This window comes from Lissotriton vulgaris, chromosome 7, assembly GCF_964263255.1.
Source record: "Lissotriton vulgaris chromosome 7, aLisVul1.2, whole genome shotgun sequence".
Lineage (NCBI taxonomy): Eukaryota > Metazoa > Chordata > Amphibia > Caudata > Salamandridae > Lissotriton > Lissotriton vulgaris.
Genome location: NC_141695.1, coordinates 1669425011 through 1669441016, shown reverse-complemented (window position 1 = coordinate 1669441016; position 16006 = coordinate 1669425011). Strand labels below are relative to the sequence as shown.

Sequence of the window (16006 nt, the reverse complement as noted above, 5' to 3'; positions counted from 1 at the left end):
TGGGGGACATACTGTTGCTAATCTATATCGCTGGTATCGTCACTGTGCTCCATTCTGCGCTCTGGAACTCTTATTTGCCATCGGACAGCTGGCTCCTGTTTCTGCACCGCTCCTGCGGATGGGAAGCCGGGAGGGGGGAGTAGTTTCTTTGTGTGACCCGGGAATGCATTGATGGTGCTAGATGACTGTAACGTGGACCTGCGCTGTTATTCACGACTTGGGGACTTCCTTGTTGCTGTCCTGGGTGTCTTGGTTGGGTTTTGCTGCCTTGCTTACACTGTGCGCTGTCGCTGTGTTTCAAGTTTCCTCTGCGTATTAGGCATGTTCTTCATATTGGGTGTCGGGCATTGTGTTGCTGCTATTTGTGCGCGATCGCGGAGCCGGGGGGCGGATAGTGGGCTCCTCCCCACCTTTCTTTATTTCTGAGAGCTTTAGGATTGTATCCTTTCTTACTCTCTATATTTCGGGACTCCTTTTATTGGGCGACAGGCACACTGCTAGGGGGGGACAGGCCGTAGCCAGCTGCAGGGGTGCAGGGTGGGGGGTACATGGGGGGGGGGGGGATTGCTTTATCTTCCTTTTTTTCTTTTTTGTTTTTCTTTTTTGTTCTATGGGCCTCTATTCTTTTTCCTTTTTCCTTCCTTGGGGTTTAGACGTTTCCCATTAGGTGCCGCGCAGCGTCTCTGGTGCTTTCATCCGCTATATAGCTGTCTATCCTGATTGTTTGACACCAGCATTGACTTGTTGTGCCATGATATCCTGCTTATGTCTATCCTACAGGAAAAACTCTTAAAATAGACCTCAGTCATTCTGTAACGTATCACTTGTGCTCCCAGTATGTTGCAATGTACCGTATGTGTGAGCCCTCGGGCTCTTTGCAGAATTGTATTTGCCTTTTTCTATCAATAAAGGTCTTCCAAAAATTTAAAAAAAAAAAAAAAAAAAAAGTTATTTGGAATCCATGTAAAGAAAAAAGCGAGTTTTAAACACAAGCACTGGCGTTGCCAATAGGTCTCGCAGTAGGAAAGTTGGAGCTATTACAATTGCAAATAACAATTCCTTTTATTTTTGTTTTCATTTTAAAAACATAAAGGGCTTTGTCATTTACAAAACCAATAGCTCCAACTATCCTACTGCGAGACCTATTGTGCACTGCACAGTGTGGGTGAAAGTGGCAGTGCGTGGGTGTGAGTGGCTTTGGGTGAGTGGCGTTGCGTGGGTGAGTGGCGTTGCGTGGGTTATAGTGGGCTTGCGTGGTTGTGAGTGGTGCTGTGTGGGTAAAAGTGGGACTGCGTGGGTGAGTGGCGTTGCATGTGTGAGTGGCGTTGCATGTGTGAGTGGCGTTGCATGTGTGAGTGGCGTTGCATGTGTGAGTGGCGTTGCGTGGATGAGTGGCGTTGCGTGGATGAGTGGCGTTGCGTGGATGAGTGGCGTTGCGTGGATGAGTGGGGTTGCGTGGGTTAGTGGGGTTGCGTGGATGAGTGGCGTTGCTTTGAGTGAGTGGAGTTGCGTGGGTGAGTGGCGTTGCATGTGTGAGTGTTGTTGCGTGGGTGAGTGGCGTGTTTCTTCTGCGCAGGAGTCATTCAGTGTCTCAGAAACCACAAAGGGTTTCCTTTTCCTGTTCTAGGTAGCTGTGCGCACGCGCCTCGTGTTCTGGGACATACAAGAACGCAAGTGGAGCCCGGGAAACGCTGCTAGATAAGCGCGGGCTGCAGACATCATTACTGAAAAGAAAGCCCATTGAATTCAAAAGAAAAAGATCAAAAGAAATTCTCGGCTATTTCATTTTAATGTGCCAGAGAGCTCTGAAGAACAGTAAACGCAGTAGGCAAGGAGTAAAAAAAAATGGTGTGCCTGCAGAAATGTTGTGTGGGGAAAACAAATGTAAGCCTGGGGCCACGAACTACTTGTTAAATCCACTTGGGAACGTAACTGTCAACGGCAAACGGCTATCTGCGCCACAATAGCATACGAGACAATTATGTAAAAGAAAATTATTTTTTGCAGCTCAGTGGATATTGGGAACGGAGTTTAGATGCTTTAACCTCTGTATCACCCCGGTATCCCTTTCAGGTCTCAGAAATATCATTATAAAGTAAGATAGATTCTCATGTTGGCCCGAATGTCATTATAAAATCATTACATGGCGTCCACAGACGCTGACCATATGGCGACATATCGGTTGTGCTCTGTTCGTGCCCTACTGTTGTTGTAGGGTGTCTCTTCACAAAAACATTCTTTTAGCCAATGAAAGGTCAGATATTTCTTCATAGGTGCTTAGGGTTCTACAGTAATTCGCAAGTGACAGTCATTGGTATATTACTATTAAAACAAGATAAAACCAGTGGGAGGGAACGAGCATATGGGGGCGAGCGGCGGGGGAGTATGGTGCGAGGCGTGGGGGGAGGGGAAGCAGGCATATGGGGTGTGAGTATCTGCAGAGCTCTAGACAAGAACAGCAAAGAAAATGGAAGTAAACCAGCACGAAATAGAAACAATCTCGAGCGGCTGGGGAGTATGGTGCGAGGCGTGGGGGGAGGGGGAGCAGGCATATGGGGTGTGAGTATCTACAGAGCTCTAGACAAGAACAGCAAAGAAAATGGAAGTAAACCAGCACGAAATAGAAACACTCTAGAGAGGCAGATGCGGATCTTTTTTAGCTTCTCCATGGCTGTCACTGTCATGCTTTCTAACCAAGCTCATTTCCCTCAAGTGTCCGAAAAAGCAAGCAGCGATGATGATCTGAGCTGTCGCCGGCGATCGAACCATGAGCCCCGCGCTCTGAAGTCAGCCGCTCTGGCTGCTTCGCTTACCTTAATCTCCAGAGCTACAGTGTGTTACATTACTTCTCTAGCTGTCTTCTGTATTCGGATTACAGATAAAACTTCTGTAATATTGGGTTGTCTGTTTGCTTTAACCGCACTCTTCCTCTTCACATTTTGTAGCAGCAATTGATTGGTTTTGTCTGAAGCAATGAGCTACGCACTAGCTCCTGATCGGAAAGAACCCTATCCCGTGTGTAGCCCTGCTCACCACAAAGGCCTAATTCTTCAAAATATTTACACACTTAAGATGCACAATGACCATCATTATAAGTGCAATGTGGTTCTTTATGATACAAAAAGCGAGTTTGCACTATTCCGCGACTGCACTCATGGATAATGTCCTTATGGCCGATTTACTGATTTTATTTTTTAAGTAAACTTCATAGGGGTGCTCAAGGGAGTTAAAGGGTGGGAATAACTGATAGTTTTGGTGATCACCCACAAATTCTGAACTTTGTAGGGACTCTTTGTTTGGCAGGCACTTTAAAGCCCCATTTACAAGAAAGGGAACTGGGAGGTACATCCACAACTGTTGGGGGGGGGGGGGGGGACTTCTGAATGTGGGGGAGGGGAAATCCCGGTGGCAAAACTTGGTGAGAACCGCTCAGTCCAGTGATGGGAACACTTAGATACACAGCTGAGAAGCTTCAAGATTGTGATAACGTGCCATTAAAAAAATTGTGTGTGACACTGGCAAAAGAGGTACCGCAAGTTCAAGCTTCCTTTTCACATGAGTGGGGATTAGTGTGGCCCATGCAAGGATGGAACCTCAGGAATTTTAGGGTTTCAGAAGTAGGCCTTGGGTCAGGACCCACTCCTAACCTTGTTAGTCTATAAGGTTTAAATGTTTATGTTGTTTGAATGAGGTCTTTGTCAATCCGTTACTTAAACCTGTATCCTTTCCTGTGCCCAGATGCTGACCCTGCAGTCCTTGCGCGTGGGAGCTGGCCTTAGGAGAGGTCTTCTGGCTGCTGCCAATGTCCGGGCAGCCCACAGCCACGAGGCAGTAGGTAAGAACATCGGCTTTTTTTGCTGTAGTGTCAAACCTGTGCTCATCTCCTGCCCTAGCCATTGACCTGTTTGCAAAAATGTGGACCTAATAAAGTGCTATTCCTCTTCAATTGTGGAAATAAGGGTAAATAAAAATATGGAGTGGAAATCAGTAGCACCAATGTTAAAATATTGTTTCGCTATTCCAAAAGTAATAAAATGTATTTGCGCTTTTTTATTTGATTTTTTAAAATATTACATTCATTATTGTAAAGCACCTTGTTTAAATATGTTCTCTACCCTGGATCAACTCGCTTGCATCTCCTCATCCCTCCATTGTGAGTTCATGGGTCACAATCTGTGCCCCCATCTGCCCACCCACACCAGCCGCTGTGTCCTGATGCCAGCGTCTCTGAACCTTCCCCTCTGTGCCTCATTGCATATTTGTGCCATCAGGGCGCATGGGTGTGATCCACATTCAGTGCTGGGAGGTAGAGTAGCCTCCAGGGGGTGACTGAGTGAGTCGAAGTGGGCACCTCTCATGCCTGGACTCTGCTTATAAACTCTACCACACTACCGCTATGATGAAGTGGCACACCAGTCAATGTCGCAGACCTTACAACCTATGGTGCTAGAGGCCGCTCGTGGCCACCCTCCTTCACCCCAGTTAATTCTCCTCCCTTTCAGATGCTTCTGCAATCTTTCTCCAGGTCTGCAAATTGAGCAGTGATGCAAGGAGCATCTCCTTTCCAATGACCCCAAAAAGTTTACAATATCTGATAACTATTTAAAGTTTCCGCAAATCGCTAGAAATTATGCAATCTCTATCTTCTGAAGGGAAAGCTACAACACAGGATTAAACAATGGTTTAAACGTGAGGTCCCATAGGATTACTAGTATGATTCATAATAACAAGGAAGAGAATTGGAGAGGAATTTTCCAAGAACAGGTATCAGACCAAAACATGGGATCATTGTTCACCTCCAACCCAAATTTTCCATCCCGCAAGGGTGAATCCCTTCCACCAAAAGCACCCTGGAAAGCCAACAGGCACCCATAACTGTTTTTTGTAGTTTAGATTTAAAGTGGCCAGTTGAGTTTCAATGAATCAGATTGTAGAGTGGTGAAAACTAGCAATAAAATTCTACTAATTAAATGTCAACTTAACCCAAACAATAACCAAGCGCACAGTCCAGCTAAAACATTGTATGCAGTCGTTTAGTGTATGGCCTCTATTCCACATGCCTAGCATTAGTTAGGAGCAATCTGTAACTGGTCATCTGCAATTCCCACCAGTGATGACTCCTATTTGTACTTGACTGAACCGTTAGGTTTTCGTTTTGAAGGAATCCTAGGAGGCAAGGAGTGTAACTGAGTATCGAAATTTGCCCTTAACCCCTTCGACGCCTCGTCATGAAGTACACCTCTCGTACGCTCATGACGAGCTGAGCTCATCATGAACCGCGGGATTTTCGAATCTTCAGCGCACAGCCGGAAAATGCGCCGCACCGATGGAGTTAAACGAGGCTTTGCTCAAAGCACATAACAGTTATTAATCACTGTTTGGCTAAACCTGCTCTGTTCTGAACTCCAGTAACTGCATCAGCAGTGGAGATGCACTGTGGGGCTACTGACAGAGGTCTGCTTTATTTAAAGACTCGTGAGGTGGTTCTCAACATCAAAAAGTCCCTTATCGTTTTTTCTACACAGAAGGGTAGCTGTGTGATGGAACACGAATGCTAGCTCTGCATTTTTTCTGCTCTCAGGCTTTGATAATCTTTTGCTACTGCAAACCTTGAGTTACCATTTAAACACGGTTGAATTGGAAATTCAAATCTGCTATGTCATACAAATGGTAAAAGTAGCCCCAAGCTGAAGAAGTTGACTAGAATGGAGCATTCGTGGCATGGCGACCCATTTATCTTTGAATACAGCCTTCGAGTCTGGAACCTACTGGGGAAATGCCTTAAGGACAAAATGGCTGTTTTGGTCAAGGTTTAAGGGCCTGATTTAGATCTTGGCAGACAGGTTACTATGTCTCAACAATGACAGTTATCCGATCTGCTGAAATATAAATCCCGTTAAATCCTAAGGGACTTAAATTTCGGTGGACGGGATATCCGTCACTGACGAGTAACCCATTCGCCAAAATCAAAATCAGGCTCTTTGCCCGTTTTTTCAACCCATCTAGATGAGGACCTGAAACCCATATATTTTTGGACTCTAATGCAATCAAAGAAATATAATGGCGTCACGAAGACGCCATTCTGGACCTGATAATCTCCAATTCCCCCAACCTACAGCCATATGACCCCGTTCCAGTCGACAGTCTGACCACATGCAGGTCCTGTTCTCTCAATTTTGCTCTTATTCCAAAGCATCCGGGAAACTCAAAAAGAAAATATGGTTTGGTGACATACCACCCTTGACACAGAAGCAATGGCCACCATGGCCCTTCCTAACCGAATTTCGATGATACCTCCCCTTGATACTAATGATGCTAACCATAAGTACAACTCATGCTTGGAATCCCTTCTCAAAAAATGCGCACCCTTGAAATGCAAAACATCCAGACCACCAAACCCTGAAGTCTTTAGTTCTCAAAAGAACTTAATGAACAAAGAAAGCTCATCGGAAAATGTGAGCAAGAAAGACTGGCACTCTCTCACCGGAGTATGATTAAGCTTCGTAAAGCGAGGAAACCATGCAAAGACCGAACCCTCAAAGCCATATTCTCCCATATCTTGGCCCTGGTGAATTCTTAAAAAAAAACAGACAAGTGCCTGTTTGAGGTCATCAAGCAAACTGCAAACTCCTCCACCACTTCAGGTGCTAAGTCACCCACGGCCTGTTGTAACGACTTTGTGGATGTCTTTGCTAAAAATGTCAGGGACATCCATATCTCACTACCCACCGATTGCTCAGAAACTGTGGTGATTTCTTCCATGCAAGGCCCTGCATTCATGGTCCTCTTTCTCCCCATCTCGGAACGGGACCTTCAGTGTACAATCTCCAAAGAGAAACCCCCAATCCATCTTCAGGATGCCAATGCAAATTCTATTAGCAAATCCCTTGCCACACACCTGCTCCCATATAAACCAAGTGTTGGTGAACTTCTCTCTTTCCAATGTGGCCTAATTGCAGAATGATGAAAAGTAGGTCAATTCACCCCTCTCTTGAAAAAACAACCTCTGGATTCAGAGAACCAGAACTACCACCCAGACTCCATGCTCTCATTTTTGGGCAAAGTCATTGAAAATTTTGTAGTGTCCTAACTCGCTTCACACATTTGAACAACCTGCTAGACACACTCCAATCAAGCTTTCACACAGTACAAAAACTGCAGTCCTCCAAATAGTCTAGCTCCCTTAGAATAGTCAACTTTAACTCCTGCCTCCTGGTCCTCCTAGATGTGTCCGCAGCATTCAACCTTTAACCATCTGTACCTCTTATGCACTCTAAAACAACGCAGAGGCTGTGGAGGCACAGTCCTCAGCTGGTTCTGCTGCCCAACCAACTGTTCCCAAATTGTGAAAATGGGTAACTTGATCTCGAGGCCAGTCCGGATACATCAAGGTGTCCCTCAAGGCTCGATCCTCTCCCTAACAGTCTTGGACCTCTACCTTGAACCAATGTGTGATTTTCAAACTCTGGAATTCTGTTCCATCTCCGTACCGACATCACTCAAATATACATGGGAATGTCCTTCCCAGAAGACGTTTCCCTGATTTCAAACACACGCTTAAAGATTCAAGATTGGATGTCTAACCACCATCTAAAACTCAACCTAACTAAAACAGAATTGCTTTTGATTTCTCCTCTGAAAGCAAAAACTCAGTACAGGAACGGATAGGTAACTTTCCCATTCTGCCATTGTCCAGAGTGCCAGATCCCTTGGTGCCATCCTTTAAAATCGTCTCATTCTTCACAGCCACATCGCAGCCATAGCCAAAAGCGTACAACACCAACTTGGGCAGCTTTGGGGTTCGAGACAATTGATCCTGGAACAAGACCTCAAAACAGCGGTGCAGTCTCTTCTTCTATCCAGACTAGAATATGGAATTGCCCTTCGCTCAGGGATTCCTAAAGTTCACCTAGGCGCACTGAGAGCAACACTATAACCACATTTCACCTGCCCTGCTACCCCTCCGATTGCTTCCCATTGACGCCCAGGCTCAATTTAAAGCCACCTTTATTACTAACCCTGGGCGGAGTTCGCGGAGTTGTGCTACACGAAACTCAGTGAAGTGGAAAAACTCTGCCGCGCTACGAGGAGCTCCGCAAACGGTGGGGTGTGATAGAAAAATGCTGTTCTCTGTGATTTTCAGCGCTGGATGCTTGTCCACACAGTGCAATCATCGTGAATGGCACCATGCACAGCGCAAGCGGGTGTTGCTTTCCTTTCTGTCGTTGGAGTAGATTTTTACTCAAGTGGCAACTTTCTCAATGTGAACGGGGTGTTTCTCAACGCGAGTGGTCGCGAGCATATGCGACCACGCGTAATGAGAACCCTGACACCCCTGCATTGAGGAATCTCGCTGGGAGGTGGATTTTCCTTGCTCGTGCTTGCCAACTTGATGCTGACCAACACGAGCGAGGAAAAAAACGCCACTCCGCTATGCGGAGCGGAGCCGCGTAACCCGGACTGCGGAAAACTGCAAACTCCATGGGCAGAGTTCAAAGCCCAAGCTTATTTATGACCCCCTATGTGCTACATTCCTTTTCACAGTCTTATCTAAACAAACTAAATCTCTGGAGGAAAGAGGGATTTCCAGAAATGCCCAATCCCTGCTCCTGGAACTCCCCCCCCACACACACACACCTTAAGTCTACAACGATACATAAGGCATCCTTTTCTCTGATAGCGCCACTAGAATCTGGAACTTTGTCTCCCTCACTCCATCAACCACCTGCCAAGTCTCCTTCTAAAACCACCTCAAGCTCCACCTATTTGACAGACCTCTTGGCTAATCCCCCTCAACCATACCCAAGTACTCTCTCCGACAGAATCTGAACTACCTTTATGTGACCCCACTGTCTAAATCGAATCGATAACTGTGCACAACCTTTGACCAACTGCTGCAGTTATTTCATGTAACTCGTGCACGCATCCATTGATGTAAACAGCTGTTTAATTACTGTAAGGGGAACATGCTGTAACCCATGTATCATTCTGTTGTAAGGCGTTCTGATGCCCTGGGGCCCTGTCTACGCTATATCAAATTGCAAACAAAAATAAAGAAAATCTGCCCCCATTATCATATTTGATAGGAGCTCACAACTATAAGTAGGCCCTCAAAACCCTGGTGCCACTGCACCTGCTACACTATTGATAGTGGAGTCCTTGCAGTTAGGGATCAACAAAATAATCCAAGTTGAACAGTATCAGATTTTGTTTTTGTTTTCCAGGAAACAGTTGAACCCCATGTTTATTTAAAACGGTCTTCATTTTTGGCTGAATGTCTAGAAAGATCTAGATGTCCAGTGCTTTAAATGATCTGGACTGCAATTTAAAAGGGAGGGTATTTGCAACTCTCAGCACTGCTGCAATACATTTAATGGAAAAGCACCAACACATCTCAGGAGGAAACTGGTTCTCCTGAAAATGGAGTACGGTACCTGTACTTCTATATTTCTGTTGGAAGAACTGTAGACATCCCTGCATGGCTAGCGTTCGTATCACCAGCCGACAGCTTACATTTTTTTGTATTGCGTTTTTATTTATTTCAGATTATCTGTTCAGCCGCTTAGCTAGGGGGGGGTCGGGGGGGCGGTCCGCCCCAGGCGGCACCTTTTTTGAGGCGGCCGCAGCCGCCCCGGCACAGGCACTCACTGACTGACTGAGGAGGCCCGGCCGAGGCCCGTTGCGGCCGCGGAGGCCTGTGAGTCAGTGACAGTGACTGTAGGGTGGTCAGCGGTGCGGTGGTACATGCATGCACACATTATTATCACCGGCAGCTAGTGACCTGTGACCCGTCACCTGCCGGCCCGTCGGTAAGGTTCATCACCATCTGATTTCAATATCGGAAGTGATTATAGCACGCAGCACTAAGGCTAAGCAGTATGCACATAATGACGACAATAAAACATTTATAAATGGGTTCCGACTTCCTTGTGCAGCCGCCCGTTGGGGGGCCCCACCTCCTCCCAGCCTCACGCTCACAGGGCCGTCAATAAGTAGCATGCGCGGTGCGCACAGCCTTAACCAATGACGGCCCTGTAACATTTTTTGGGCCAGCCCTTGCCGCCGCAACATAGTGTGACGCGTTACGCGCTCACCTCACCACCCCAGCGCCCCTCCCATCGTGGCGAGCAGTCGAGGAGTGTGGACCACCATTCTTTTTGCCTGGCCCTGCTGCTCAGCTTTACAGTACTTAACTCAGTACTGTCTCTCTGTGGGCTGGCTGTGTCTGCGGGCGGGCGGCACTCTGCGCGTTGATTGAGGTGAGAGACTCGGGTCGGATGTCGGAGTCGAGTGAGTCCAGTCAGATGGGGGCCCCAGACCGGGGTAGACACCAGGGTGGTGGGACTATGATTGATTATTTTGTGATGCAGTTTTATAATTTCAGAATCCCACTTTAACCCCTTGCCTGCTGATGACGGAACCACTCCGTCATCAGCTGCGGTGGCGCTGTGCTGATGACTGAGCGGTTCCGTCATGGCCCGCTCGGAGCTCCTGTGCGGCGCGAATTCCGCGCCTGCGCTGAGCGTTCCATTGAGCGGGGCGGGCCATGACGGAACCGCTCCGTCATAAGCACAGCGCCACCGACGCTGGTGACTGAGCAGTTCCGTCACCAGCATGCGGCCGCCGCGCGGCCGCCCCGCCCCCTAACCACACTTTCTCTAACAAACGCTATCACCTTCTGAAGAATACATACAAATCCCCTGGATGGCATCCTGAGTAGCTGCATCCCCTGAATCAAGAGTTCCATGTGCAACTTTAGATACAGGCATCTGCACTCCTGACACAACACTTCCCAGATACAGAGCCATGGCACTGCACCACCATATATTAACTTAAAGCAACATACCACGTACTGCAAAATCTTAATACATGTCCCTCCACAACTGTCTGCTGCCCCCACCCCTTTCAAGGCGCAGCACCAGTCTCCTTTGATACAGCACCATTCCTGAGCGCAGTCCTTCCTGCAATGCAATCCCCAACACGCTGACTCAGTCCAATCACTATTTCAACAGCCACAGTGTTATCAGAAAGTAATTCCCTGATTCAAAAACACTGTTCCAATGGGCAACCTGGTAGAACAACTGATGCAGCCCGCAACACCATAATAATGCATTAGTTATATTATGTGATTTAGCAATGTGGCGTCCCAGTGCTAGTTTCGACAAAGCCAAAACTGTGAAAGAGACACCCGGGAGGAAGATGACCATTAGGACATTTAGGTGGTAAACAAACAGATCTTCAGCTTGGCTTATATAAAGTGCTTAGGAGGAGTGAAAGGAGAATGACTGAGCGATGATGAGTGAATGAGGAATGAATGTAAATTAAAAGCCAATATTGCAAAGGACTTCATGAGCTGCGAAGAACAGTTCAGCTGTGTGTGACGTCGAGAGAACACAGACAGCCTCAGCCTCTTCGTGTTACAGCTAAAGCTGCACTGGCCTCCGTAGCTTGTCTGAACCCGTGACCGTCCCTTTAAGACTGGGAGTGGAATGTTATTGTGCTGCACACCAAAGTGTCTGTATCCTCAGCTTTGACAGTAATAGATGCCCCTTTGGGGGGTGCGTGAAGGTGTGCACATTCCTCTTGTGCTAAGTGGTCCCCGACTGCAGTCTGCAACACCTTTTCCCACATGCATGTAGAGCAGGCCGAACACTGGCACACGCACACAGACACAAACCAACACAGGCTCAAATGCAGATGTGCACATACACGGACACTTGCACATGCATGCACACTCGCAATGCAACAGCCACAGACAGTGGACAGGCGGTATCTGCTTGCTGTTGCTGGAAAATAAAACAAAAATCTAAGGCCTAGGCTACAGACAGCGACACTCTCACCTGAAGCATATTTGAAATGCTCCAGGCTCAGAAAGAATGTGGTGTAATTGTTAACTTGCAGCCAGGACAATCTGTTGGCATGAGATTACTCACATCAGGCGTGCAACGTTCATTGTGTTTAAGGGGCTTCAACCCCCCCCCCCCCCCCCCCCCCCCCCCCCCACTGACATCCCTCCCGTCGTGTGTGTCAGGTCTGGCTGTCTGAGACAGCTTCCCGCCTGTCCTCACCCAGCAGTGAAAGGCGGAGCCGGACACATCCGTGTTCTCCGTCAGGCTCTTCAGTGCAGTATCTGGAAAATCTTTTAATCTGGTTCGGATACTTCTCTCCTAGGAGTGGGTCAAGGAGCGGGTCAAGTGACTTCAAGGTGGCTCCTGGGCCCTGGCACTGAATGACCATGGCTCAGATTCAGAAGCCCCTCCCTTGTATCTGATCCTGCACCCCATCATCCGGCCTGGTACTGCCCCAACTGCAGAACTCAAGTTAGTCTAGTGATCAGGTGTAAAGGACTCACTTGTAGTATCCTGAAGGTGCTGCCAGGGGAACCATCGTCAAACCCAGTGTGGTGGACCGGTCTGCAGACATTGCTGAGGTCAAAGACGGGGCAGATAGGGACAGGGGACAAGGTCCCTGCACAAGCTGTGATGTTATGAGTGAGATGTCACAGACAGGGTAGGTAGAACTGATGTAAGTTTTGGCGGCGTAGATAGGTGGGGGCGGCTATTTTGTGGACGGGGGCTGTTTAGCCCTGGACCGTGTCATATCTGTGCCTGTAACTTGCATGATCGAGGTAACTATTAGTGGCGATACAACGTGTCTCTCGGACCTCTTTCAGGTGCTTGCCGTCCTTTCCCCGGGCGCCACAAGCTCTAGCTACGCCCCTGTATCTGTTTTTCGGTCGAGTTTGCATTTCGTCAATTGAAACGGATTTGGTCTCCCATTGTTTTCGGGGTTGCGGTAGGAGACCACGTTCGAGGTTCCCTGCTGCAGTCTGGGGATCAGCCAGCAGATGGCGTCAATGTCACACGTTAACCAGTTGCACACTGTTCGAAAGTAAATACACTACAACCCTAGCATTTTGATGGAAAATGTATTTTGAACAGCGTAGTTATGCTCCGAGCTGAGACTCCGTGCTTTTATTGCTCATATCATGTTTTGTAACTAAATGTATATTCTATCGCCATCAAAAGGATGAAAAGGAGTCTGGCATGCAGCGATACGAATTCTGCAGTTTTATGTAAACTTTATTGCCTGATTAATGAAGACCACAGTAAAATGACCATATGAAACAAAGACAAGCTCACTGTTAGGGCCTACTAAGTACAAAACCTAAAATGAGGTTAGTGATACGGGAGTAAGCTAAATTGATAAAACAGTAAAAACACGAAGATAAATTACATCTGTTGTCTATATTGGTTAGAGCAATTGACTGGCTTATTAAAAATGGGCTCGTTCGAACTTACAGGGCAAGTATAGTGGTACTTTGTCCATTTTAAAATAGTTCAACGTAAGTGGACTAGACCATGGCAAATGTGTAAAATGTGAATCAGTGTTTCAGCTTCATCGCAGCAAATGAGACAGGTTAATTTCTCCCCAGATTGTTTCCAGTCTGATCTAAAATCTATGTAAGAAAAAAGGGGAAAACTGAGCCTCACAAATGTACGTTTTCGATCAAAGGATTACGGTGATTCTTGGATACTTCTGCAGCTTCTTAAAAAAAGAGCAGAGTCCAGAGGGGAGTCACAGGGAACACAGTCACTCATATTATGGACTGCAGGTGTTTGTTTACCTTTTTTAGAAAGTCTGTCTCAGACATATTATTGTACCCTGTACATGGAGCCACTGGTAGCCATGTAGTATATTTCAAGTCTTCTTTATTGGTTCCATGTCAAGGTAGCATCAATCTTAGTCCAGCCAGCTCTGTTCTGGTACTAGCCGTGTACCAGCCCCACCAGGAGCAGCCTGCCTAGCCGCTCAGCCCATCTCGAACTGTCACCACACATCCACTCGGGCACCCAGGCATTCCATTCATCACAGTCACACCAACATTCTGTTAACATCGCTCACTCTGGCTGAGCAGCTAGGAGGACCTAGGCTGATTACATATACATGTAATACTAAGGACTTAGGCCAAATTAATTAAATGTGACTAGCTTTTTTAATCGCAAAGTGATCGCACTTTATGATGATGTAGGGGGGACCCTTGCTGTAGCCAGCAAGTATAATACTTGTAAGATAGCAAAGGTGGGTAATGCACTTGAAGCAGGTGTGTCTAAGCAATTGCTCGTCATAAGGTTTGAATCCTGGTACAGTAGTGTAAAGGATTAAGGTACCTGATCCTTGCTTTGCTTATAACCTGCAGGTCAAAGTGTGGTATCTTAGTGAGGTAGTTCAGCAGGTAGTGAATATGTCGCACAAAACACTGCAGCCAAAAGACGAGTTTCAATGATGGTAAAACTCCAGACACATGACATTCAAGCCTACTCGTGTGTAACAGAAGTGCCAAACCCAATGTTGTGTAGACCGCTGTGCGTCCACACATAGACAGGAACCCGTAGTTCAAAATGGCTGCGAAGAGGCAGAGGTCCGTCAAAATGGAAGATGGACCTATTTGTGGAATTTGGGATCCTTTAGAGTGATCCATACTAATTTGTTTTACTTAGGGCAGGCTCCAGCGAAAAGCGGGGTCAATCTCTGGCCTGTAGGGTTCACCCAGCAGGTCACTTCCTCTGAACAGCAAGACACCAAATTGTACCTGGTGGTCAAAAGAGTAAGTTATTCACCAGGAATCACAACGCAGATACGATACAGAAAACACCCGTGGGAACACACCATGCAAGCTAATATGTGCTGTTGGCCGTGTAGAGGCTCAAGGACGTGTGGAAAAAATTCCCATCAGAAGCCACACTGTACTGCCCTCATTTGCATCATTTGGGTTCTCCTCGCCCAGGAGACAAAACAATACGGCCGGTCAGATGTTACCGTGACCGAAACCAAAATGTGAGAAGAGAGTATTGCATGATTATTAGGTGTTGAGGTGGCGACTGAAAAAAGCAGTGTAAAGTGATAGGAGTGATAAAGTGAGTGATTATAAAATTAGGTGAACCGGGTAGAAAACAACAATTTATTAGTGTCTCCCAGTCCCTAAGGTTAAAACAAGTGCAGATGCGGGTTTGAAATAATATCCGCGATCAGTAGTGGTCAACATGTTTCTGCATTCGAAGAAAAAAGTTTCCATGCATTCTTCAGGACCAGTTCTTTGAAAACTACTGCTTTTCGTGAAAAATAATTAAAAGATATCACCTGAAAAAATCCAGGTTGTGTGCTCAACCATGTACTGTTTATGCACCGCATCAAGAGCATTGGATCCACAAGGAAACACAAAGACAAACAAAACAAAAGAACATGAGTATGTCATATTCCCACGGTTTTCTGATAAGTTATCAAGTTAAACCTTAATTTCATAGCGCCAGAATCGCACATGTCAGGACATAAGTTCCTATTCCAAACACTCACCCATATACGATGGTTGAGGAGCTTCACCCCACCTGGCTGCTGCTCAGGTTTGAGGAGCACCGCTCTAAAGTGGAAAAAATTGAATTAAAAGAAAAGAGGCAACCATGACTTAGTTAAAAATATCCATGAAATGGTATATGGATAGCTTATGGAAAGGGGCGACCAATCGGTCCCCCCGAACGTATGGCAGAGTACCACGATCCCCCCGGGAAGCCATCTTGGGCGGGAGGCGAGTCTCGGCTGGTATGCCCGAAGCGGCGTAGCCGGGGCGCGCCTTTCCCCGCCCTAGAGTGGGTTGGCCTAGACACTGACGCGGCTGGCCACGCCCTTGGGGCAGGCAGGGGCGGGTTTACGCCCGCCCTGAAGACGGATAAAAGGAGGAACAAGACCAGAAAGCATCCTCTTGTTCCTGTGCTCTGAAGCTGCACCTCCTCGCTGCACGTGAGCTCGAGACGGAACGAAGAGCCGATTTTGAGCGTTGTAATCGTTCTTGTTTGTTTTCCAGATACTCTGTTGGAGAATGCCGAAGAAGGCGGGAAAGCGAATGACTACCGACCAGATGCTGCGTGTTCTCATGAAAGAGGTGACCGACCTAAAGAGGCGAATGGATAAAGACGAGGAAAGGGGGCCGAAACGTCCTTTGGTGGGAGCA

The 16006-nt window shown here is 47.1% G+C and overlaps 1 protein-coding gene across 1 annotated transcript in view; it reads left to right on the top strand.

Annotated features, from left to right (window-relative positions):
* The window catches only part of COX4I2 (cytochrome c oxidase subunit 4I2), a 137454-nt gene that overhangs the window by 71147 nt on the left and 50301 nt on the right, over nt 1–16006 (top strand). Inside the window, exon 2 of the mRNA XM_086932703.1 lies at nt 3739–3835. Within this exon, the coding sequence (XP_086788829.1) occupies nt 3739–3835 (97 nt within the window). The remainder of the gene's footprint in view (nt 1–3738; nt 3836–16006) is intronic.